The sequence below is a fragment of the Scyliorhinus torazame genome, chromosome 4 (assembly GCF_047496885.1).
Source record: "Scyliorhinus torazame isolate Kashiwa2021f chromosome 4, sScyTor2.1, whole genome shotgun sequence".
In the NCBI taxonomy this organism is placed as follows: domain Eukaryota; kingdom Metazoa; phylum Chordata; class Chondrichthyes; order Carcharhiniformes; family Scyliorhinidae; genus Scyliorhinus; species Scyliorhinus torazame.
This window is the reverse complement of record NC_092710.1, coordinates 124,904,688-124,928,103: the sequence shown is the minus strand read 5'-3', so window position 1 is coordinate 124,928,103 and position 23,416 is coordinate 124,904,688. Positions and strand designations below refer to the sequence as shown.

The 23,416-nt window shown below is 46.9% G+C and overlaps 1 protein-coding gene across 1 annotated transcript in view; it reads right to left on the bottom strand.

Moving 5' to 3' along the window:
* LOC140410471 (chorion-specific transcription factor GCMa-like) overlaps positions 1–23,416 on the bottom strand; it is an 87,758-nt gene that overhangs the window by 62,564 nt on the left and 1,778 nt on the right. Inside the window, exon 3 of the mRNA XM_072498597.1 lies at positions 20,911–21,163. Within this exon, the coding sequence (XP_072354698.1) occupies positions 20,911–21,163 (253 nt within the window). The remainder of the gene's footprint in view (positions 1–20,910; positions 21,164–23,416) is intronic.

The window sequence follows — 23,416 nt, the reverse complement described above, 5'->3', positions numbered from 1 at the left end:
CACCAGCGTTTATTAGAAGGGGGGACACTTGGCCTCCCAGAGACAGTCCAGCTCTCCAACTCACTGGAGGTGGCCTCCCAGAACATGGCGGCCTACACCTCCGACCGCACGGCACCCTCATGTGCCTCGTGGGCATCGCGCACTGGCCCGCCAACGCCGGAGGCCCGAGGTGCTACCTCTGTGGCCAGAATAATCACACCCGACAACGCTGCCCGGCACGGAACACGACTTGTAATGGCTGTGGGAAGAGGGGCCACTTCGCAAAAGCCTTCCAGGCCCGAACCCCCCCCTAAATCTTCTAGGCACAGCAGCAGTGCCTGCTCCCTGTCGGGGCCACCCCCAGCTGCCACGTCACCCGCCATGTGCGACTCATGGGGGCCGCCATCTTGGGACCCCTCCACTGCCTCCCGGGAACCCAGCTCGCCCGACCCTACGCTGGCCGCTGCTACCGCCGACCGGCCGGCCGGCCGGCCAGCCGTCTTCCGACACTCGCTGGACCAGTCCCGGCCGCACCACCTTGCGAGGTCCACGATGACCGTCCAGATCAACGGGCACGAGGCAGCCTGCCTTTTCGACTCCAGGAGCACAGATAGCTTCATACACCCGGATACGGTAAGGCACTGCTCCCTCCCCATCCTGCCCGCGACCCAGAAAATCTCCCTGGCTTCCGGATCCCACGGTGTGGAAATCCGGGGTTACTGCGTCGCGACCCTCACTGTGCAAGGCGTAGAGTACACCAACTTTAGGCTCTACATCCTCCCCCACCTCTGCGCTGCTCTATTACTGGGGCTTGACTTCCAATGCCACCTCCAGAGTCTTACCTTGAAGTTCAACGGACCCCTGCCCCGCCCCCCCTGCTCACCGTCTGTAGCCTCGCGACCTTTACAGTCGCCCCACCCTCCCTCTTCGCAAACCTCACCCCGGACTGTAAGCCCATCGCTACCAGAAGCAGACGTTACAGTGCCCAGGTCAGGGCCTTCATCAGGTCAGAGGTCCAGCGACTCCTGCGACAGGGGATTATTGAGGCCAGTAACAGCCGCTGGAGAGCCCAAGTGGTGATCGTCAAGACTGGGGAGAAGCACCGGATGGTCATCGATTACAGCCAGACCATCAACCACGCAGCTCGATGTGTACCTCCTCCCCCACATATCTGACATGGTCAATCAGATTGCGCAGTATCGAGTCTTCTCTACAGTCGACTTGAAGTCCGTGTACCACCAGCTCCCTATCCGCCCGGAGGACCGCCAATACACTGCCTTCGAGGCAGATGGCCGCCTCTATCACTTCCTCAGGGGTTCCCTTCGGCGTCACTAACGGGGTCTCAGTCTTCCAAAGGGAAATGGACGAATGGTTGACTAGTAGGGGCTGCGGGCCACGTTCCCGTACCTGGACAACGTCATCATCTGCGGCCGTGATCAGCAGGACCATGACGAGAACCTCCGGCGCTTCCTCCACACCGCAAAACTCCTGAACCTCACTTATAATAGAGTAATGCGTCTTTTGCACGACACGCCTGGCCATCCTTGGTTACGTCGTGGAACACGGAGTCTTAGGGCCCGACCCCAACCGCATGCGCCCCCTTCTGGGACTCCCCCTCCCCCACTGCCCCAAGGCCCTGAAGAGATGCCTGGGGTTCTTCTTCTACTATGCCCAGTGGGTCCCCAACTATGCGGACAAGGCCTGCCCACTGATCAAATCTACCACTTTTCCCCTGACGGCTGAGGCCCGACTGGCCTTCAACCGCATTAAAGCAGACATTGCCAAAGCCGCAATGCATGGTGTGGATGAACCCATTCCGTTTCAAGTGGAAAGCGACGCATCGGACTTTGCTCTGGCCGTCACGCTCAACCAGGCGGGCTGGCCCATGGCTTTCTTCTCCCGTACCCTCCATGCCTCCGACATACGACACTCCTCTGGCGAAAAGGAGGCCTTGGCCATCCTAGAAGCTGTGAGACACTGGAGGCATTACCTGTCCTGCAGGCAATTCACTCTCCTCACTGACCAACGATCGGTTGCCTTCGTGTTCAATAACCCACAGTGGCGCAAGATTAAGAACGACAAGATTCTGAGGTGGAGGATCGAGCTCTCCACCTACAATTACGATATCTTGTATCGACCTGGGAAGCTCAGTGAGCCCCCAGATTCTCTCTCCCGTGGTACATGTGCCAGTGCACAAGTAGACCGACTCCGGGCCCTCCACAACGACCTCTGTCACCCGGGGGGTCACCCGCTTTTTCCATTTCATCAAGGCTCGCAACCTGCCTTACTCCATCGAGGAGGTCAGGTCCATGGCCAGGGACTGCCAGGTCTGCACGGAGTGCAAATCACACTTCTATCGGCCAGACAAAGCACATCTGGTAAAGGCCTCCCGCCCCTTTGAGTGCCTCAGCATGGACTTCAAAGGGTCCCGCCCCTCCACTGACCATAATGTGTACTTCCTCACATCGTTGATGAGCACTCCAGATACCTCTTCGCCATCCCCTGCTCTGACATGACCTCTGCCACCGCCATCAAGGCCCTGCACAGCCTTTTCACCCTGTTCGGGTGATATAGGGTTCCCCGCCTATATCCACAGCGATCGGGGTTCCTCCTTTATGAGCGACGGGTTGTGTCAGTTCCTGCTCAGCAAAGGCATCGCCTCCAGCAGGACGACCAGTGACAACCCCCGGGGGAACGGACAGGTGGAGAGGGAGAATGCGACGGTCTGGAAGGCCGTCCTTCTGGCCCTACGGTCGAAGAATCTCCCAGTCTCCCGCTGGCAGGAGGTCCTCCCCGATGCACTCCACTCCATCCAGTCGCTACTATGTACAGCTACCAACATGACCCCTCATGAACGTCTGTTTGCCTTCCCCAGGAGGTCCACCTCCGGGGTCTCGCTCCCGTCCTGGCTGACAGTCCCAGGGCCCGTCCTTCTCTGACAGCATGCAAGGAGCAATAAAACTGACCCCCTCGAGAAGGTCCAGCTGCTCCATGCAAACCCCCAATACGTGGCACACCAGGACGGGCGGCAGGACACAGTCTCCCTTCGGGATTTGGCTCCTGCAGGCTCCCCGGAGATCATCACCACCACCACCACCCCCCACTCTACACCGTCTTCCATCACCCCTGCCCACCTCCCTCGTGAACTGACACCCGCAGGCCCACCAGCGACAAATATCACCACCTCCGCCCCTACACCGCCCCCTCCTTCGCCGACTCAACATCTGGGTGAAGAAGCTGATGACAACACGCACCCGGACGCGCAGACCTCGACACCTGCGCCAACACCACAGCCGGGACTGAGGCGATAATGGTGGACAGTCAAGGCCCCCGACAGACTGGACCACTTCACCCCCACCGGACATTTTTTAAATAGGGGGTGAATGTGGTAAACCACATGATTGTATAGTCTGGACTGTACTGTATCATACATGCCTGGGCTTGTCCAGGTTGGCTTCACCTGTGGCTCCTCCCTTCGGGGCTTCTGTATAAAAGTGGCAAGTCTCCGCCTCCGGCCCCAGTTCGGGTCCAGAGGCAGGAGGCTTGCTGTTTAGTGTATTAAAGCCTCAGTTAACTTTATCAACTCGTCGTGTATTTTTGATGGTCTCTGTTAGGGTTCGCCCAGAGGTGGCAACCATTCATCGACTTCTTCGCAGAGAATTAATCGTCAGCAGAAGGGGAGGAGGGGGGGTTAGGCTAGCGTAGATTAGTGGGGTAAGTAGTGGTGGGCCCTGTGGGAGAGGGAGGTGGTATTTACACTATGTTAATATTTTCCTTGTTATGATTTTGTTGCTGTTACAATGCCAAAGAAATACATCAATAAAATGTTTATTAAAAAAAAAGCCTATCCCCACATGGGAAGGGCTCAACAATGTATAGTCTCTCTCTTCAACACAACCGTCAAGGATTGACCAAACCCACTTCGGCGTGCGCAGCCATTCAATTCCTCCTACTCTAATGGCTCTAAAGAAAAAGACCCAAATAAAATACTCCAGCATTAAGGAAAAGTCAGAAGGAATCCAGTCCTCCCCAGGATACATAATCTGCCTGCGCCATCAAGGGGGACAAGCACGGATTCTTAAATACAAAATAACAACAAACAAAATAAAGACCGATACAGTTAACTCTAACTGGGGGAGGGGGGGGGTTGCTATCCTCAATCTCAGTGAAGACTTAGCTAACCCTACCACCCAACTCTACACCATCTAACCACCCATCACCCTGTTGTGCCTCCATTTGCCTTCATTATAAATGAGATCAGAGGTGTCAATAAAGCACTCCCGGAATCCCGCAGCAGTGTTACTCAAAAAGACCAAAGCTATGACAGGATCACCAAGCACTCCTCAGGATCTCTTGAGGATACCAACGAACCACTTTCACTTCCACCATGGAAGGCTCCCCAGCAATCCACAGCCTAGGACCTGAAGGGGGTGGGGGGATGATTTGACATAATTGTCTACCTCCAAAATCTTATGTTGAGCATTGAAAACAGGATAATATAGGGCCAGTGGTCAGGGTCCCAGCTGACCTCAGGTCTCGAACATTGTGTGCCGTTGAACCTGACACACCCAGCCTTCGGACCAAGGTTACTAAGCATAGCAGCCAATTTTCAAACGCAATCAGGAACACCCCTCCCACTTCTTACCTGGGACCAGGCTCAGGGACACTCCTTGTCCGGCCTCAACCTCCTGAACCCGACAGAATTGATGACACACCATTCAGCAGGAGATCAACAAATTGAAGGCAGGCCCTCACCAGGCAATGTGTTCTATCGAATACAAGGATTCTCTCCTGCACCTCCACCCATTCGCCCAAGGATACCTCACAGTTCCTCAAAATGAGCTCCATAGACCTGCACCATGGAGCGGAAATTCTTATCCAGAACATCGTTCACAATGACGGCCATCATCCTGATGCACACAATACCACCGGAACAAAGAACCGCTCACCAGGAACAAAGCCGTTGCAAGTTGGGCCCCACCCCAGTCAACTCCAACCACCATGGTCAAATCTGGATTCTCTATGATTTAACTTGGCTCCTTATCGCAAAACACCAATTAGAATCATCCAGGGACATAGTGCAAGACATAAATCCCCCAAAAAAGACAATTATGAAATGTGCACTAGGATAAAATATGGATCAAATATGAGCAAAGCCAGAGCTCATAAAAATGCACCCACTCCTGCGCTCACATCACGTGACCCCTAATTCCATATTTTTCAAAAATTGAATTCAAATTCCACTATCTGTCATGGTGGGATTCGAACAGAGCATTATCCTGGGTCTATTGGATGACTAGTCTGTCGTGTTATTCACCCTGGGGTAACAAGGACTGCAACTGGATGCAGTTGTACTGGAAAGCAGACACCAAACTGAGACGTTGGTCCAATACGATTTATTGAACTTCTGTAAGTTGCACACAGATGCTGTGGGTTGACACTCTACAACTCTAAGTGTGCTAACTCTAACTACCTAGACCAGACTAGCTCTGAGCCACTTGTAGAAGGTGCTAACTGATATATACACCCTGACTGTCACTACAGTTGTCACCAGTGGAAAGAGGCGGAGTGCTGATGCCTTGTGTGTTTTATAGTTGGAAGCCCCCTCTAGTGTTCTGTCTGGTGATTGGTTGTGTTCTGTCCTGTGTGTTCATTGGCTACCCTGGGTGTCTGTCACTGCCTGTCTTTACCTCATTGTGTGCATGAGTGCATTTTATGACATCCCCCCCTTTAAAAAAATAAAGTTGTTGGTTGCTTCGAGCATATACAACATATATATAGATATAATTATTTTCAGCGAATGGCGATTGAAGGCATATGTACATGGAAAGTGTCTAGCGTGCAGATACAGAACAATATATACAACAGAAATGTCTACAAGTCCAATCTCTGGGGCTGGCGTCGGATCCTTGTTGATCGCCTGAGAGGTGGAGGTGGGGACGACAGCGCCTTGACAGGCGGGATTGCAGCCAGATTGGTGGCCTTGTGGAGGGAGGTGTCCGGAGAAGGCATGACGACAGCTGGGAACGTGAGATTCACGGTTGGCAGGCAAGTTTGCGTAGTGCCCTTCTGTTGCGCCTGACAATGGATCCATCAGCCATGCGAACCACAAACGACCTGGGAGCAGCCTGTCGAACAACAACAGCTGGAGCTGACCAGCTTCCATCAGGTAACTTGATGCAAACAGCATCTTCCGGAGAGAGCACATGCAAATCAGTAGCATGAGCATCTTATGTCAGCTTTTGCCGGTTCCTGAGTTGCTGCACCTTTTGCAGCACTGGGAGGTGATCCAGGTCTGGTAAATGAATGGCCGGAACAGTCGTCCGCAGGTCTTGATTCATAAGGAGTTGTGCTGGAGACGTACCGGTGGACAGAGGGGTTGCCCTGTACGCCAGCAGCGCAAGGTTAACGTCAGAAACCGAATCCGCAGCCTTGCAGAGCAGTCGGTTCACGATATGGACCCCTTTTTCGACCTTCCCGTTAGATTGCGGGTAATGCGGGCTTGAGGTAATGTGCAGCTTGGCGAAGTTGGACCACTCTTGGCTGTAGAAACAGGGACCGTTGTCACTTATGACAGTGAGCGGAATACCATGCCTGGCAATTGTCTCCTTGCAGGCCTTGATGACTATCCTTGATGTGAGGTTGGACAGTTTCACCACTTCCGGGTAACTCGAGAGGTAATCGATGAGCACATAGTCACGCCCATTGGCGTGAAAAAGGTCGATTCCCACCTTAGACCACGGAGAGGTCACGATCTCGTGTTGCTGGAGTGTTTCTTTGGGCTGAGCAGGCTGGAAACGCAGGCAGGTTGCACAATTGAGGACCATGTTGGATATATCCTGGTTGATTCCAGGCCAATAGACAGCCTATCAGGCCCTGCGTCTGCATTTCTCGACACCGAGGTATCACTCGTGGATCTGTTTGAGTATTAAGCTCTGGAGGCTGCGAGGAATACCGATACGATCTAGCTTGAGGATCCCCTCGACGACTGTCAGGTCGCCCTTAACATTAAAGAACTGAGGGCATTGCGCTTTCTGCCAACCATTTGCAAGTTGATGCAAGACCCGCTGCATAATGGGTCCTTGGCAATCTCTTCTCGAATGTTGACCACTCTTTCATCTGAGGCCGGGAGGTTGCTGGCACACAATGCACCTGTGCCTCAATCTGGTGGATGAAGTCAACCTGTTCATAGTGATGGCGCGCGACAGGGCATCCGCAATGATTAGCTCCTTGCCCGGTGTGTATACCAACTCGAAATCATACCTGCGGAGTCGAAGGAGAATGCGCTGAAGCCTGGGCGTCATGTCATTCAAGTCCTTATGACTGATATGGACTAAGGGTCTGTACTCAGTCTCTACTGTGAAGGTTGGTAGACCGTAGACGTAATCATGGAACTTTACAATACCGGTGAGGAGGCCCAGGCACTCTTTCTCTATCTGAGCATACCTCTGCTCAGTGGGAGTCATGGCCTTTGACGCATAGGCTACTGGAGCCCAGGACGAGGAGTCATCATTCTGGAGGAGCACCGCATCAATGCCCTCATGGCTGGCGACCGTGGAGAATTTTGTCTCCCTCTCCGGGTCAAAAAACTCTAGTACCGGAGCAGTGGTGAGCTTTGCCTTTAACTCGAGCCACTCTGCTTGATGTGTGGGTAGCCACTGGAAGGCAGTGGACTTCTTCACCAGATGCCTGAGAGCCATGGTGTGTGATGCGAGATTGGGAATGAACTTTCCCAAGAAGTTAACCATACCGAGGAAGCTTAGTATCATCTTTTTGTCTTCTGGGGTCTTCATAGTGTTTCTGGCCCTTAGTCTGGTTGCACACCCTGCTGGGATATTTGATCACCCAAAAACTTGATTGATTTGCAAAAGGAGCACTTGGCACTTGACATGCCAAAGGAGCACTTGGCCTTGTTCAACTTGAGGCCGTTTGCATGGATGCGTCAAAAGACTTGTTTGAGACGAGATATGTGTTCCTCTGGGGTTGAGGACCATATGATTACATTATCTACGTAGACACGCACACCCTCAATGCCCTCCAGCATCTGTTCCATGATCCTGTGGAAGATTTCAGAGGCTGAAACAATACCGAACGGCATGCGGTTGTAACAGTATCTTCCGAAAGGTGTATTAAACTTGCAGAGCTTCCTGTTGGACTCGTCCAGTTGTATCTGCCAGAAACCACATGATGCATCTAGCTTCGTGAAGAATTTGGCGTGTGCCATCTCACTGGTTATCTCCTCCCGCTTCGGGATTGGGTAGTGTTCCCGCATTATGTTCCTGTTGAGATCTTTGGGATCTATACATATGCACAACTCTCCTGAGGACTTCTTCACACAGACCATCGAGCTGACCCAGTCAGTCGGTTCTGTCACTTTAGAGATGATACTCGGGTCTTGGAGCTCCTGTAGCTGCGCCTTTAAACGTTCCTTTGAGGAGCTGGCACCCGGCGTGGAGCATGGTTCACAGGCGTGGCATCAGGCCTGAGTAAGATTTTGTAGCAGTACAGCAGCTTACCCATCCCACTGAACACATCCGGGTATTGTGACAGGATTTCGTCAATGTCAGCCTGAAGATTCACATTGGCAGAGGACATGGCATGTACGCGCTGGACGAGATTGAGTAGCTTGCATGCATGGGCACCAAGCAGGGAAGCCTTGTCAGGTTTGACGATTTCAAATCGCAGTGTGGCATTGATGGTCTTGTTGGAGACATGCAGGTAACAAGACCCTAACGCAGTAATGGCATTGCCATTATAATCAAGAAGCTGGCAGGCCGGCGGAAGAATTTTTGGTTGCCTTATGATGCGAGCAAAATCTGCTTGAGATATGAGATTGGCTGAAGCACCAGTGTCCAGCTTGAACCGAATGCTGCATTGGTTGACGTGCATGAGAGCAGACCATTCATCCGCAGAATCCACGTTGAGGACAGATAGGCGTGTTGCTGAATTTGAGGAGGCCTTGTCACAAGTAGTAATGATGCCCACACGATATGGGGACTCCAGGCAGTCGTCCTCTGGATACCAGGATCAGAATCGAGCAGCCCTTGCTGCACACATCCAACGTGTTTGTGTTGGAACTGGGATCGCTGGCCCACGACCGGTGGTGCAGACCTGCACAAGGCTGCATAATGTCCAGGCTTCCCACAATTTAAACATCACCTGCCTCTTGCAGGGCATTGCCACTTTAAGTGGGCGGTGCCGCAGTTCGGGCACGTCATGACGTTGACGTTGTTATGCTCCGTGCGTCGTCGCACATGCACAGTGCGGTCAGCCGCCGTTCGTACCTGCGCAGTGTGGTCTTCGCCCGCTTCGTTCTCCCATCCGTGGTGCGCATGCGTGGGACCCTGGGAAAAGCGCGCGAAATGGCCGCCTTCATCGATACTAAGGCGCCACATCCGGGCGATGGCCTGTACACTTTCTGCCTGGTGGGAGGCAAGTTGGTTCTGTTCTGCCGATTTAAGAAGGGAGTAGCGACTTTTCACCTGTTCTTGCACTTTACACATCTCGATTGAAACTGGGAGGGTCATGTTTTTTATTTTTAGGAGCTGCTCCCGCAGGGTGTCAGAGTGGACCCCAAACACGATCTGATCCCTGATGAGGGAATCAGCGGTGTCACCATAGTAGCAGGACTGCGCTAATATGCGGAGATGAGTTAGAAAGGATTGGAAAGGTTCATCCTTATCTCGAAGGCATTGCTGGAAGACATAGCGCTCAAAGCTCTTATTCGTTTCGACTTCACAGTGGCTGTCGAATTTGGCTAAAACGGTCTGGAATTTGGTCTTGTCCTCGCCGTCAGCAAAAGTGAGCGAGTTGAATATTTGGATGGCTCGGTCCCCCGCAGTCGATAGGAGCAGCGCGATTTTTCTGGCATCGGACGCATCCTCGAGGCCCGAGGCCTCAATGTAGATACTGAACTTCTTCATGAAGACCTGCCAGTTGGCGCCGAGATTGCCGGAGATCCGTAGCTGTGGAGGGGCCTGGATCTTCTCCATGCCGCTGGAAGACACTTGCTCGTCGTCACTGAATTATTCAAGGTAAATTACTTAGATGAAGTAGACTCTTGGTATCATGTCGTATCCACCCTGGGGTAACTCGGACTGCAACTGGATGCAGTTGTACTGGAAAGCAGACACCAAACTGAGACGTTGGTACAATACGATTTATTGAACTTCTGTAACAATGCACACAGCTTGCTGTGGGTTTACACTCTACTACTCTAAGTGTGCTAACCCTAACTAACTAGACCAGACTAGCTCTGAGCCACATGTAGAAGGTGCTAACTGATATATACACCCTGACTGTCACTACAGTTTCACCAGTGGAAAGAGGCGGAGTGCTGATGCCTCATGTGTTTTATAGTAGGAAGCCCCCCCTCTAGTGTTCTGTCTGGTGATTGGTTCTGTTCTGTCCTGTGTGTTGATTGGCTAACCTGGGTGTCTGTCACTGCCTGTCTTTACCTCATTGTGTGGATGAGTGCATATTATGACATAGTCCAGGAGCAGTACCGCTAACAACACCAGCAGCACAGTAGCATTGTGGATAGCACAATTACTTCACAGCTCCAGGGCCCCAGGTTCGATTCCCGGCTTGGGCCACTGTCTGTACGGAGTCTACACATTCTCCCCGTGTGTGCGTGGGTTTCTTCCGGGTGCTCCGGTTTCCTCCCACAGTCCAAAGATGTGCAGGTTAGGTGGATTGGCCATGCAAAATTGCCCTTAGTGTTGGGTGGCGTTGCTGGGTTATGGGGATAGGGTGGAGGTGTAGACCTTGGGTAGGGTAGGGTGCTCTTTCCAAGAGCCGGTGCAGACTCGATGGGCTGAATGGCCTCCTTCTGCGCTGTAAATTCTATTCAAAAAATTCTATGATTCCCCTTAAAGTACATTTGCTCAAGGAAAGAATTAATGTACTCTGCACAATCCATTATTGTTGCAAAATAGATCTTGAAAGCACAGAAGAACCAAATCCTCTGTGGGTGAATGCAAAGATCTGTTGGGAAGTAGCCTTCAAGTTTAGAAATTTAAAGGGCGATTGTATTTTTTTCTTTACTGATGATCAGACACTTAAATCCAGGATGGGTGGTATCAGTAAGCGTAGTGCTCAGTAGAATTGAGCTGGATAAATGTCACTGTTGCTATAGGGGGATAATTAAGCTTTATGTGGAATACAATGATAGCAAACAGATAACAATTACATTAAACAAACCAAAAATATCTAATATAATAATCTTTATTAGTGTCACAAGTAGGTGAAAATCTCCTAATCGCCACATTCCGGCGCCTGTTCGGGTACACTGAGGGAGAATTCAGAATGTCCAATTCACCTAACAAGTATGTCTTTCGGGACTTGTAGGAGGAAACCGGAGCACCCGGAAGAAACCCACGCAGACATGGGGAGAACGTGCAGGCTCCGCACAGACAGTGACCCAATCTGGGAATCGAACCTGGGTCCCTGGCGCTGTGAAACCACAGTGCTAACCACTGTGTTACCGTGCCGCCATGATTGTTATTGTGCCGTTCTTTCTTCTTCTCTGGAGTAGTCTTCAGAAATTTCAGCTTGGGATCTGTAATCCTCTTGTTAGCTCGTCTTCTGTGCTCAAAAAGGAAAATTCCAGAGTGTTTTCCCCTTAAATTTGACTATACCTTTTCCCTCTAGTTTTTATTTGATTTTTGTGGAGCAAAGGGCCCCGGTGTTCCTATGTTGCAGCATAAAAGACTGGACAGCTCATCATAAAATCATTGATTCATAAAAGAGTACTGGACAGAAGAAAGCTATTCCTCCCATTGAATCTGTCCCTGTTATTTCAATTAGCAATCCAGTTAGTGCCTTTGCCCTGCTCTTTTTTTATATCCCTGCAGATGATTTCTCTCTTATTTATAAAACTCCCTTGGAAAACTATTGTTAAATCTGTATCCACCAGCCTATTAAGCAGTGCAAACCAAATACAAACCACTTGTTATGTAAAAACATTTTCTTCATCTTACCATTGGTTCTTTTACCAAGCACCCTAAATCTGTACCCCTGTTTAATGACCTTCCAGTAATGGAAACTGCTTCCCTTTCATACTTTTTAGAAACTCTATATGATTTTCAACACCTCTATCAAATCTCCTCTGCTCTCAGGAGAATATTGATGAGTTTTATTCGAGGGATGGGGGATCAAAGATACAGGGAGAGACTGGGGAAGCTTTTGTCAAGTGTGAGTTGGATTGCAAACAAATACCAACATATGTGAAATAAAATGGAAATGTAAAATCACCATTGTCCCAGATGACCAGAAGCTGCTTTCCCATTTGAGAGGGAGAGCTGACTGGTGGTGGTTTAACCTGAGGGTCACCACACCTCAGGCGAGGGGTAAGGTCGAGAAGGTGGCTGTCGTGAATAACCTCAGCTGAGGTTCACCTGAGGAAGGAGCAGCGCTCCGAAAGATAGTGATTCGAAACAAACCTGTTGGACTTTAACCTGGTGTTGTAAGACTTCTTACTGTGCTCAGGAGAATAATCCAAGCTTCCCCAGTCTCTCCCTGTATCTTTAATTCCCCATCCCTCGAATAAAACTCTTCAATGCTCTCACCAAATCCATTCATTTTCATACATTTCTTACAAAGTAAACATTGTAGACGTAATAAACTCCAGAAAATGTAGCCGCAATAGTTTTTATTTTCTTTATGTTTCATTTGATATGGACCAATTGTGCTAATTTTCTAGACCTGAGAGGAAGTATAATGTATTAAATTTTTTCAAGACAGAGATTCTATTCATCTGGCAACCAGCATGGCGGCACAGTGGTTAGCACCAAGGTCCCAGGTTCGATCCCGGCTCTGGGTTACCGTCCGTGTGGAGTTTGCACATCCTCCCCGTATTTGCGTGGGTTTCGCCCCCACAACCCAAAAGATGTGCAGGGTAGGTGGATTGGCCACGCTAAATTGTCCCTTAATTGGAAAAAATGAATTGGTCACTCTAAATTTTTTTCAAAACAGCAAATGCTCAAAATTTGTGAACGCCTCAGCAAATAATTTGTTTCTTTGCAATCCCAATTCCAGTATATAACCTAATTTAAACCTTAAAATGAAATTGCTTGACTCATTGTTGCATACACATAGCATTTGTATTTGCATTCCCCTGGTGATGCAAGCAAATTGTGGAATTAAAATGTCATCAAATGCATACTTTGCCATGCAATACCTTTAATTAAAAACAAATACTTTAGTGACTTATTATGTAGTGAAACTTAAGTTATCTGCTTATTGTATTACAGTTTGGATCATACATTTCACTAATGTGTAGATGCATGGATGTTTACAGCACATTAAAGAAACTATTGGACCCATTGTGTTAGTACCAGCTTCTTCGTACAGCAACTCAAAACAAACTCTAATGCCCTGCTCTCACCCTGAAATTATGGGTCTTCCTCTGCATCAATTTTTTTTAAGGTTTTACAAATTAACAAATAACCAGCAAAAACACAAGAATGCAAATAATACCAGCAAAGAAAAAGTAACTAACTTAAACACCGTACCTAAAACCCCAAACACCTACATCTCTGAAAAAGGAAATAAACAGTTGCTATCTCAGGTAGAACAGCCCCCGCCCCCACTGAACTCCTGACAATGAATTTAATTTTCTCTAAAAGAACATTAAGTCCCCGAATCAGCCTGAGGCACTGGGCGAAACAGGAGACCTCCAACTCAACAGTATATCCGGGCTGTCAGTGAAACGAAGGTGATAAAATCGGCTTCTACTCCAGCGTGAACTGCTGGTGAGTCCGAACCCCCAAATATGGTCACTGGTGGACATTGAAGTAATTCCAAATGGCGTATCTCTGAAATGGTGCTAAAAAAGGAAGCTCAGAAATTGGTGAGTCTAGGGCAGGACCAAAACATATCCATATAATCACCAGGGGTAGGCAAACAGCAATCACATCTGTTATCAAAATTCGGGGAAAATCCGCTCATTCTTGCCTTGAGAACAGAATTAGGCTCAACCAGGTACATGATAATGTGGAGTTGATCCTGTAAAGTACCTCTCTCCAAGCCTCACTAGGAACTATGCAGCCCTTCTCACTCTCCCATTTTACCCTCACCCCATTTAGTGGGGAGGAATCAGACGAGGGAATGTGGCCATATAGATCTGAGATAGAGCCAAGGACAGAATCCTGTTCAGCAAAGCGGAAAAAGAAGCCAGAAAAAAGGAAGTGAAAGCCGTACGAGAGAAGTCGCAAACTTGAAAGTAGCGAAAAAGATTGGAGTTGGGGAGCTGAAATTGTTCGCTAACTCTCTAAAACTGGCTGACCTCCCCTCCATGAACAGGTCACCAAAGTGCTCATGTCCCTTCACTTTCCACAAATTAAATATTGAGTCCAACCCAGAAGGTAAGAAGAGGTGATTGTTACTGATAGGGGCCAGTGAAGACATGGAAAGGAGTTTAAAATGTTGTCAGAACTGTTTCCAGATCCTAAGAGAGGTGACAACCACTGGGTTAGAGGAGAATCTAATGGGAGAAACAGGTGATGGTGCAGTAACTATGGCAAAGAGAGTGGATGTAGTACGAGAATGAGCCTCCATTTGGCCCCAGATTGAACAGCATCGCTGATCCACAGTACGATTTTGGGGATACTAGTGACCCGGTAATAAAACAAGAAGTTTGGGATGGCCAAGCCCCTTGTGTCTGCCTATCCCTCTGGAGTAGACCCTATAGATTCTTACCCACCCAAATAAAGGCAGATATCAATTTATTAATCTTAATAAAGAAGGATAGGGGCAGGAAAATGTATAGACATTGAAATAAAAAGAAATATCTAGGGAGTATGTTAATTTTAATGTTTGAATCCTGCCTGCCAAATATAGAGGACGGTTGTTCCACCTCTGCAGGTTTGTTTTGACATTGTCGAGTCGAGGCTGGGGAGTGAAGCCAGCAGAGTTAATGAAATTCATATCATCCCAGTTGGGGGCATAGACATTGACCAGAACTACTGGGTGTTTGACACTGTGCCGCAAATTATTACATATCAACCACTGGGGTCAGCCACAATCCGGGATGAGGAGAATTGGACTCTTCTATTAATTGAAATTGGCAAGCCCCTGGCCCTACTCTTGAATCAAGAATGAAAAACTTGCACAACCCATCCTGGTCTGATCCTTAATAGGTAAATGGGTTTCCTGCAAAATACATTTCAGAGTTTAGGCTCTTAAGATGAGCGAATGCCTCGACCGATCAGTCAGATTGGAGGTCACCCGCCACCCCTCAAACCGGCATCAGCTATTCCCATGGGGGGATATTAAAGGAGGGACACAGATAAGACAAAGCAAGAAGATTCACCCAAGATGGCCACTGAGCCAAGACTAAACAAAGAGAGACCAGCAGACACTGTCAGCAGACTAACACTGAACCTCACCCACCCTCTCTCCCCAACCCAAAAATGACATCACAGTTGAAGCATAACCACGCCCAAAAGCAAAAGACCATAAGACATAGGAGCAGAATTAGACCACTTGGCCCATCGAGTCTGCTCCGCCATTCAATCATGGCTGATATTTTCTCATCCCCATTCTCCTGCCTTCTCCCCATAACCCCTGATCCCCTTATTAATCAAGAAACTATCTATCTCTGTCTTAAAGACATTCAGTGAATTGGCCTTCACAGCGTTCTGCGGCAAAGAGTTCCACAGATTCACCACCCTCTGGCTGAAGAAATTCCTCCTCATCTCTGTTTTAAAGGATCGTCCCTTTAATCTGAGATGGTGTCCTCTGGTTCTAGTTTTTCCTACAAATGGAAACATCCTCTCCACGTCCACTCTATCCAGGCCTTGCAGTATCTTGTACGTTTCAATAAGATCCTCTCTCATCCTTCTAAACTCCAACGAGTACAAACCCAGAGTCCTCAAACGTTCCTCATACGACAAGTTCTTCATTCCGGGGATCATTCTTGTGAACCTCCTCTGGACCCTTTCCAAGGCCAGCACATCCTTCCTTAGATATGGGGCCCAAAACTGCTCACAATACTCCAAATGGGGTCTGACCAGAGCCTTATACAGCCTCAGAAGTACATCCCTGCTCTTGTATTCTAGCCCTCTTGACATGAATGCTGACATTGCATTTGCCTTCTTAACTGCCGACTGAACCTGCACATTAACCTTAAGAGAATCGTGAACAAGAACTCCCAAGTCCCTTTGTGCTTCTGCTTTCCGAAGCATTTCCCCATTTAGAAAATAGTCTATGCCCATATTCCTCCTTCCAAAGTGCATAACCTCACACTTTTCCACATTATATTTCATTTGCCACTTAATTTCCCACTCTCCTAGCTTGTCAAAGTCTTTCTGCAGCCCCCTTGCTTCCTCAATACTACCTGTCCCTCTATAGATCTTTGCATCATCTGTAAATTTAGCAACAGTGCCTTCAGTACCTTCTTCCAGATCAAAAGGAATGGTAGCAAACAATAACTTAACCTAAAACCTACAAATAACAAAACATAACTAAACACAAACTGTAAGCTCATTTAAAAACTATTTGGTATGAGCTGCAGAAGACACTAATACTACTCCCGTTAACTAACATATCTTGAGAGAGACTTCCAACTGGAGAGTAAAAGCTTATTTAACTTACAAAAATCATGCCAAATGATAATAATGAAAAGAGAAAGGAAAAATAGGTTAATCTAAGGGACATTCAGCAGAAATCGCTCATACATAATTGAGGACATCAAGAATACATCCAAATAACAGACATGAAAAGAAACTAAATACAAAGTGCCCGTACACTGAGCCATATAACAGATTAAACAGAGCACAAATTGAGTCAGTATCTTGCAGTGAGTCAAAAAAAGTATTTTTTACGGAACGGTCAAAGGTAAGCTGGATAAATCATCCTGAACTTGCATCTCTTCCAATTTGATCTACTGCATTCGCTGCTCCCAATGTGGTGGTCTCTATATCGGAGAGACCAAACACAGACTGGGTGATCGCTTTGCTGAGCATCTTCGGTCTGTGCACATTCAGGACCCTGACCTTCCCGTTGCTTGCCATTTTAACAAAAGACCCTGCACCCATGCCCACATGTCTGTTCTTGGCCTGCTGCAATGTTCCAGTGAAGCTCAACGCAAACTGGAGGAACAACATCTCATCTTCCGGTGAGGCATGCTACAGCCTTCCAGTCTCAACATCGAATTCAACAACTTCAGATGATTAGCTCTACCCCACCTCGACCCATTTGTTTTCATCCCATTTCATTTTAACTGTCTTTTACCATTTCTTTCTTTCTTAATATATATTTAAACCCCCCCCCCCCCGAATCTTATCCACCTTTCCTTAACCTTTCTCCTCTTTGCTTCCCCTCCCCCCACATCTGCAGTTCATTCTCTGATGTTAGTTTCTCTGCTGTTTGGCCTTTCACATCTTTTGAAATGAAATAAAAATGAAATGAAATGAAAATCGCTTATTGTCCCGAATAGGCTTCAATGAAGTTACTGTGAAAAGCCCCTAGTCGCCACATTCCAGCGCCTGTTCAGGGAGGCTGGTACGGGAATTGAACCGTGCTGCTGGCCTGCCTTGGTCTGCTTTAAAAGCCAGCGATTTAGCCCAGTGAGCTAAACCAGTCTCTCTGGGACTGCCATTAGCACTCTTTCCCCTTGGTTTCTGTGGTCATTAGCACCCGGTTTCCCTGGGTTTCTGTGGCTGTGACCCATATTTCCCACTTTCTCTGTCTGTTAGCTTTGACAAAGAGTCATCGGACTCGAAACGTTAGCTCTTTTCTCTCCCTACAGATGCTGCCAGACCTGCTGAGATTTTCCAGCATTTTCTTTTTCGTTCCGAACTTGACTGTAACTCTTGTACAAGGTAGATTTCACTCCATTAAAAGTGGCTCTTTTCTTCGCTAGGTCTGCACCCATGTCCTGGTACAGCCTAATAGAGTGGCCTTCCCACATAAAATCCTGGTGCTCTCTTGCCCATCGAAGTGCCAGCTCTTTCTCCTTAAAACTGAAATCTTGCAATCACTGCACGAGGAGGATCTCCGGAGCAAGCCTTAGGCTTAAGGAGCTGGTTTAGTACAGTGGGCTAAATAGCTTGCTTGCAATGCAGAACAATGCCAGCAGCGCCTCCCCGAACAGGCGCCGGAATGTGGCAACTAGGGGCTTTTCACAGTAACTTTATTGAAGCCTACTTGTGACAATAAGCGATTATTATTATTAGGTGAAAGCGAACGACGGGCCTAGTCTAATTCTGGTGGGGAATGGAAGTACATCCTCACCCACCATCTTGTGGGACAGTACCGAGAAGTATTGAGTAGGGGTGTGGCCTTCAATCCCCTCTGATAAACCCACAATACGAACATTCTGTTTTCTAGATCTGTTCTCCAGGTCGTTCAGCTTAACTGCTTATGTCCTGTTAACTTTGGTCACAGAAGCAAGGCTGGACTCGAAGGAAGTGATCCTATCATTATGGTCTGACAACGCAGTCTCCATACCCTTAATTGTTGCTCCCTGAGCTTCGATGGTCTTGCTGGTGGTCTCAAGAACTGAACTAATGGGGGCCAAGGCCTCCTCAATAGATGCTTTAAGTTCTGCAGAGAAGCTTTTTCCTGGTGAAAGCTTCGGCCATTCGTGGAGTGGTTGGAGAAGAAGCTGCCTCCGCCATCTTACCTCCAGTTGATCCCTGAGAGGCTTCAGAGTCTGTCGACAGGTTTTGGACCAAATCATTTCTGGCTCAGTCTCCCGTGGGCATCGCAGAGAAATCTACCCAGCCAAATTCTAGTATTTTTCCGAGAAGTTAAAGACCCATGGCGCCGGGAAAATTGGTAAAAAGGTCAGGTTTCCAGCGGGAGCCACCTCATGGACCTCTTGCCTTCACATCGCGCCACCGAAAGTGCTTCAAATATTTATTCAGTATTCCTTGAAAATGTACACCAATATCTGCATCAACTACATTTGCAGCAAATCATTTTCTGCTAAAGTTATTTCTTCTAAATCCTCACCTCCAAACAATAAAATTTTATTTTCCTCGCCGCTTCAACAAAATCCACCATAACCTGTTCAACTTAACTGTGAGAGAATTACTTTGTGCTCCTATGAGATGGTTCGAAATCTCTCGAATTGTCTGTTTTGAGCATGGTATAACTTACATTCAGTTCAAACAGAATTCCAAAAGATCTGATTTCATGTGAATAAAATAGCAACTTCTCCCTGCCATCATCTTGGTGAATCTATGCTGCACGCTGTTTAGTTTTAATGCTCAGTCGAGAATGGAGAATGCAAAATATCCATGTTCCCAATGCTGTGTCCAAATTTATCTTTACTTCTGCGCTAATATTTATAAAACCTAAATTGCGTTAGTCCTTTTGCAATAGCTTTGTCTATCTGTGTTTGCTCATCAAAATATTTTTCAGTCCATTTTATATAGCTTGTTTTAGATCATAATAAATTTCACACAAGACTTGCCATTTCGCAAATGCCGAAATGATCTTGGAATCCAGACAGCGGTTCCTGAACCAAATCTGCTCGAAACACGATGGACAGGATCAGTCTTCCCTGTCCCTGCCGCCGCCCCCAATTTCCCACTTGCTCTGTGCATTCACTCTGATTCATGCTATTGAAATGCAGGGATGGACTGGGCAGGAACGGAAAATGGGATGGATGCATGGGGATCGGAAGCGGAGAGAAGTTGACAAACATGCAACAACAGGAGAAGACATATTTTCTTCCCCCAGTGATCTAATCCCAGTTTTCAAATTCAACTTATTTTCACAGTATCTGGTTGTAGTAAATGTACCACTGCCCTGGATTAAAGCCTGGTGTTCAACATCAGAATCCAGATGATCACGCCCTATAGGGTTACGTTTACATCAGTGCGGCCATTATTGGAGGCCACTATGAATTCTCAAGGCCATTATTAGTTGCGATAGTTCAGATCGGTTATTGGAGCATACAGGACTTGTCCAGCAAAAACAAACAAACATCAGCTCTGTGCATCATAAACGTTGTTGGTTCAACTGCCTCAGCTGGCTTTCAGCAAAATGAATTTAACGCAAGCATGTGTAAACAATTCCAGATATTTCCCTCTGCTTTAATGAGTCAGCTATTGATCTGATGAATACAAACTCACTTGCATAGAGGTTTCTAGAACAGACAGTCCTGAAACAGGACATTCAACCTAACCAGTTCATGTCGGCGTTTAAGCTCCATTCGAGCCTCTTACCAACTCATCAGCGCAACCCTCTAATTCCCTTCTCCATCATATCCCTAAAAGTATTTGGACTCTCATAATCATTTACCACAGGACTGAGTGGGAAAGGAAATGGGACGAAGGAATGGGGATCAGAAAAGAGGATAAGTTGATAAACATGCAACAACAGGAGAAGGCTCAAGTGAGGTCCACATTCTCACCAATCCACGGATCAAGTAAGTAATTCCGAATGAATTGCTGATATAATTCATCTTGGCTATATTGTATTTCTGGCCTCTGGTTTGTCTCTTGCCCACAAAGACACACACTTTGTGTCTACTCTATCAAAAACAGTTTATAATTGTAAAGACCTGCATTATGTCACCCTCCAGCCTTATCTTTTCAGGAGAAAAGTAGCCCAATTTATTCACCCTTTCCTGAAAGGTATAACTTCGTAGTTCTGGTATAATTCGACTCATTCTTTTGTGCGTTCCCGTAAGTTTCTCTCAGAGTAAATGTGTATTTACAAAAATACCAAACACTGGTACCATTCTTCTGGGTTAGATTCATGTCGTGATCCTGGGTCACCAGCAGCGAAAAAAATATAGTAAGACTTCCATTTTGAAAATGCCTGGAGTATTTTGTGGCCACCAGGAATAATATTGCAAATTGTTTTATAAGTTTCCCCTCGCACTGTTCAACATTAATAACAAAAAATGAGGAAAAAAATTAAAGAAATGAAGCAATTTCAAAATTAATGAGAATTTGGTAAGATTGGACTCACTCTGCTGTTTCTGCCGTGCTTTATCACAAATGGCGGGCCTCTGATAGATCTTTTTCCCATCAGGCAAGGAGCAATCATTGCTGCAAACTACTACTCCCAGACACGATTTCTTCAGAATATGGCAGTTGTGGTTGTTGGTATTCCTCATGGCCCAGCCGCTCTGATGTCTTTGCGCGTTTTTATCATCAGCACTATAAATAAACTTTATATAGGAATCCGTCCACTCCTGGAAACTGTCCAATTGATGCACATCCTTCAAAGGGAAATCAAACAAATAAATAAAAAAATGTCCTTTTCTTTCAGCTGTACATGTTTCTTCAATCGCAATCGAAAATGAAAATGTCAGGAACACGTATGTGAAGAGTTGTTGGCAACCATGTCTCTAATTTTGACACGACCATAACAGGTCATTAGATCCAGTGGATTTTGTGAGGTGTTTCACTGCAGAGTTCAGCTTTAGTGAACATTATTAATAAAAGATCAGAAGGAAGACAGCGGTAGCAAATAACCTATCTCGAGAATCATGCTGTTGAAAGATGCATTAATACAATTCATATCATGTATCAGAGAACAGTGAACGAAATGTAACAATGTGCGTATATATATAATGTATGCATATTTTATATGTGCATAATAATATGTGCATTAGAATAAATGGACAATATAATGGTTTCAGGTTTTGGAGCTGTATTGCAATGTCTTTTAACAGGAAATCTTGTGTCCATCTTTATCTGCAGTGACTTTTGTGCTATTTGTAAAAAGAAATGCTGTTATTCGTATTAGTTCACTTTTCAATGGGCGCACAAATAACTGCTTAACTTTGAGTCAGAGCAGCCGAAAAGCTGTATTTTCTCTCTCCGAGGTGTGTGCCAGACCCGCTGAGCCTCCCAGTATTTTCTCTTTTTGTTTCCGATCTCCTGCAGCCGCAGTATTTTGCTTTCATCTGCTTGATTTTAACACATTTTGTGAGTTTTTTTTTAAACAGTTTTTATTCAAGCACCATGTTCAGCAATCACTGGGAAATATTTTGGAGAAGTGCCGTGCCTGACACGGGGCAGCTGATTTTATGTCCACGATGTTAAAATATCCTAAAGCATTCTGGAATAATCAAGAAGGGGCTCGCATTTATACTCCCACCCGCATTTCTTGGCGACCACTGGATTTTTTTAAAGTGTTGCAAAAACAAAGTTGGTAGCCACATGCTGTGACATGAACTTGCCTACTCTTCTACAATTATTGTTGTGGAATCTAATATATCCGATCGTTATATCTAAAGGACACACTTCCATCATTGCAGAGCCGCTTGAACCCTTGTGCTGAAAGGGGCTCAGGCGATGTGTGCAAGTCCTGAGTGGGGCTCCCGACCTTCTGACCAAGTTCCTACCACACTGAACCAGACCAACAATAACCTTTCAGTTCAGCTCTAACAGAGCGGGCAGGTTCAGCAACGTCTACCCCGCCTCATGTGAAATACACATTGAAGACATGGACAGACAGAAACGAGCCACTTGATGCTTAATTTCCAGGTGAGAAGAGTCGATCTGTATTCTGATATAACACTTGCCCATTCAGGACTTATGAAGGAGTCAGCGGCCAATACATCTAGAATTGTGCATTTGGCATTGGTTCTGTAGGCGATTTTTCTCCTGTGGTCACTTGATGGGGCTTGAAGTCCGCAATCAGAAAATAAATCTAAATATTCTTTGACGGAAATATCTCAAATATTTACAAACGCAACGACGAGGCGGTAAGGGGGTGGGGGCGGAGAGGGGGTGGAAACAGAATCCGCAATGTGAGAAGGGGGTGTAAGGCTGTGTTTTCTAATGGACGGGATCTACATTCGCAAACTTAACTGCAAGTTAATCCGCCAGTTATGTGCAAACAGCTCTGGCGATTGTCTCCTCTCCCCTCGCCCTTTTTGAAATGTAAAGCGGACACACTTTTTAAGTAGGAACAATTCTGGTCAGAAATTCATGACGACAGAATGCTAGAAATGTGTAATAATGAACAGAAACCCCCAGAAGGTCTGGCAGCATCTGTGGAGGGAGAGTGAGTTCTGATGAAAGGCCAGGAAAGAACTGAAACTTTAAACTCTTGTTTCTATCGCCACCCAAAATTAATATGGGGAGTGGGCCATCAATTCACAGTGAAGTTGCGATTAGGATTTCATACCTGGAATTAAAATAAACTTCTGTTGGTATGCTGAAAACTCTTCAATTTAATAACTCCAAATTGATTATATATATATAGGCAATATTAATTTGTAGAGCTGTTCAATATGGTATAAATACTAGAGCATTGATGGGCAACCTTGGCTAGTGAGTGGGTTACGTAGGTTGCCCTCCTTCATCTCAGTGGGCCGCACCATTGAAGTCAGGATTGCTCATTAACTATGGCTCCCATGAATAAGATTACATGCACTTAATTAATACACGCTGAATATGTCATAATCAGTTGTAGAAAATGCTTAATCATTTGTATATTGATAGAACTATTGTCGATTTAA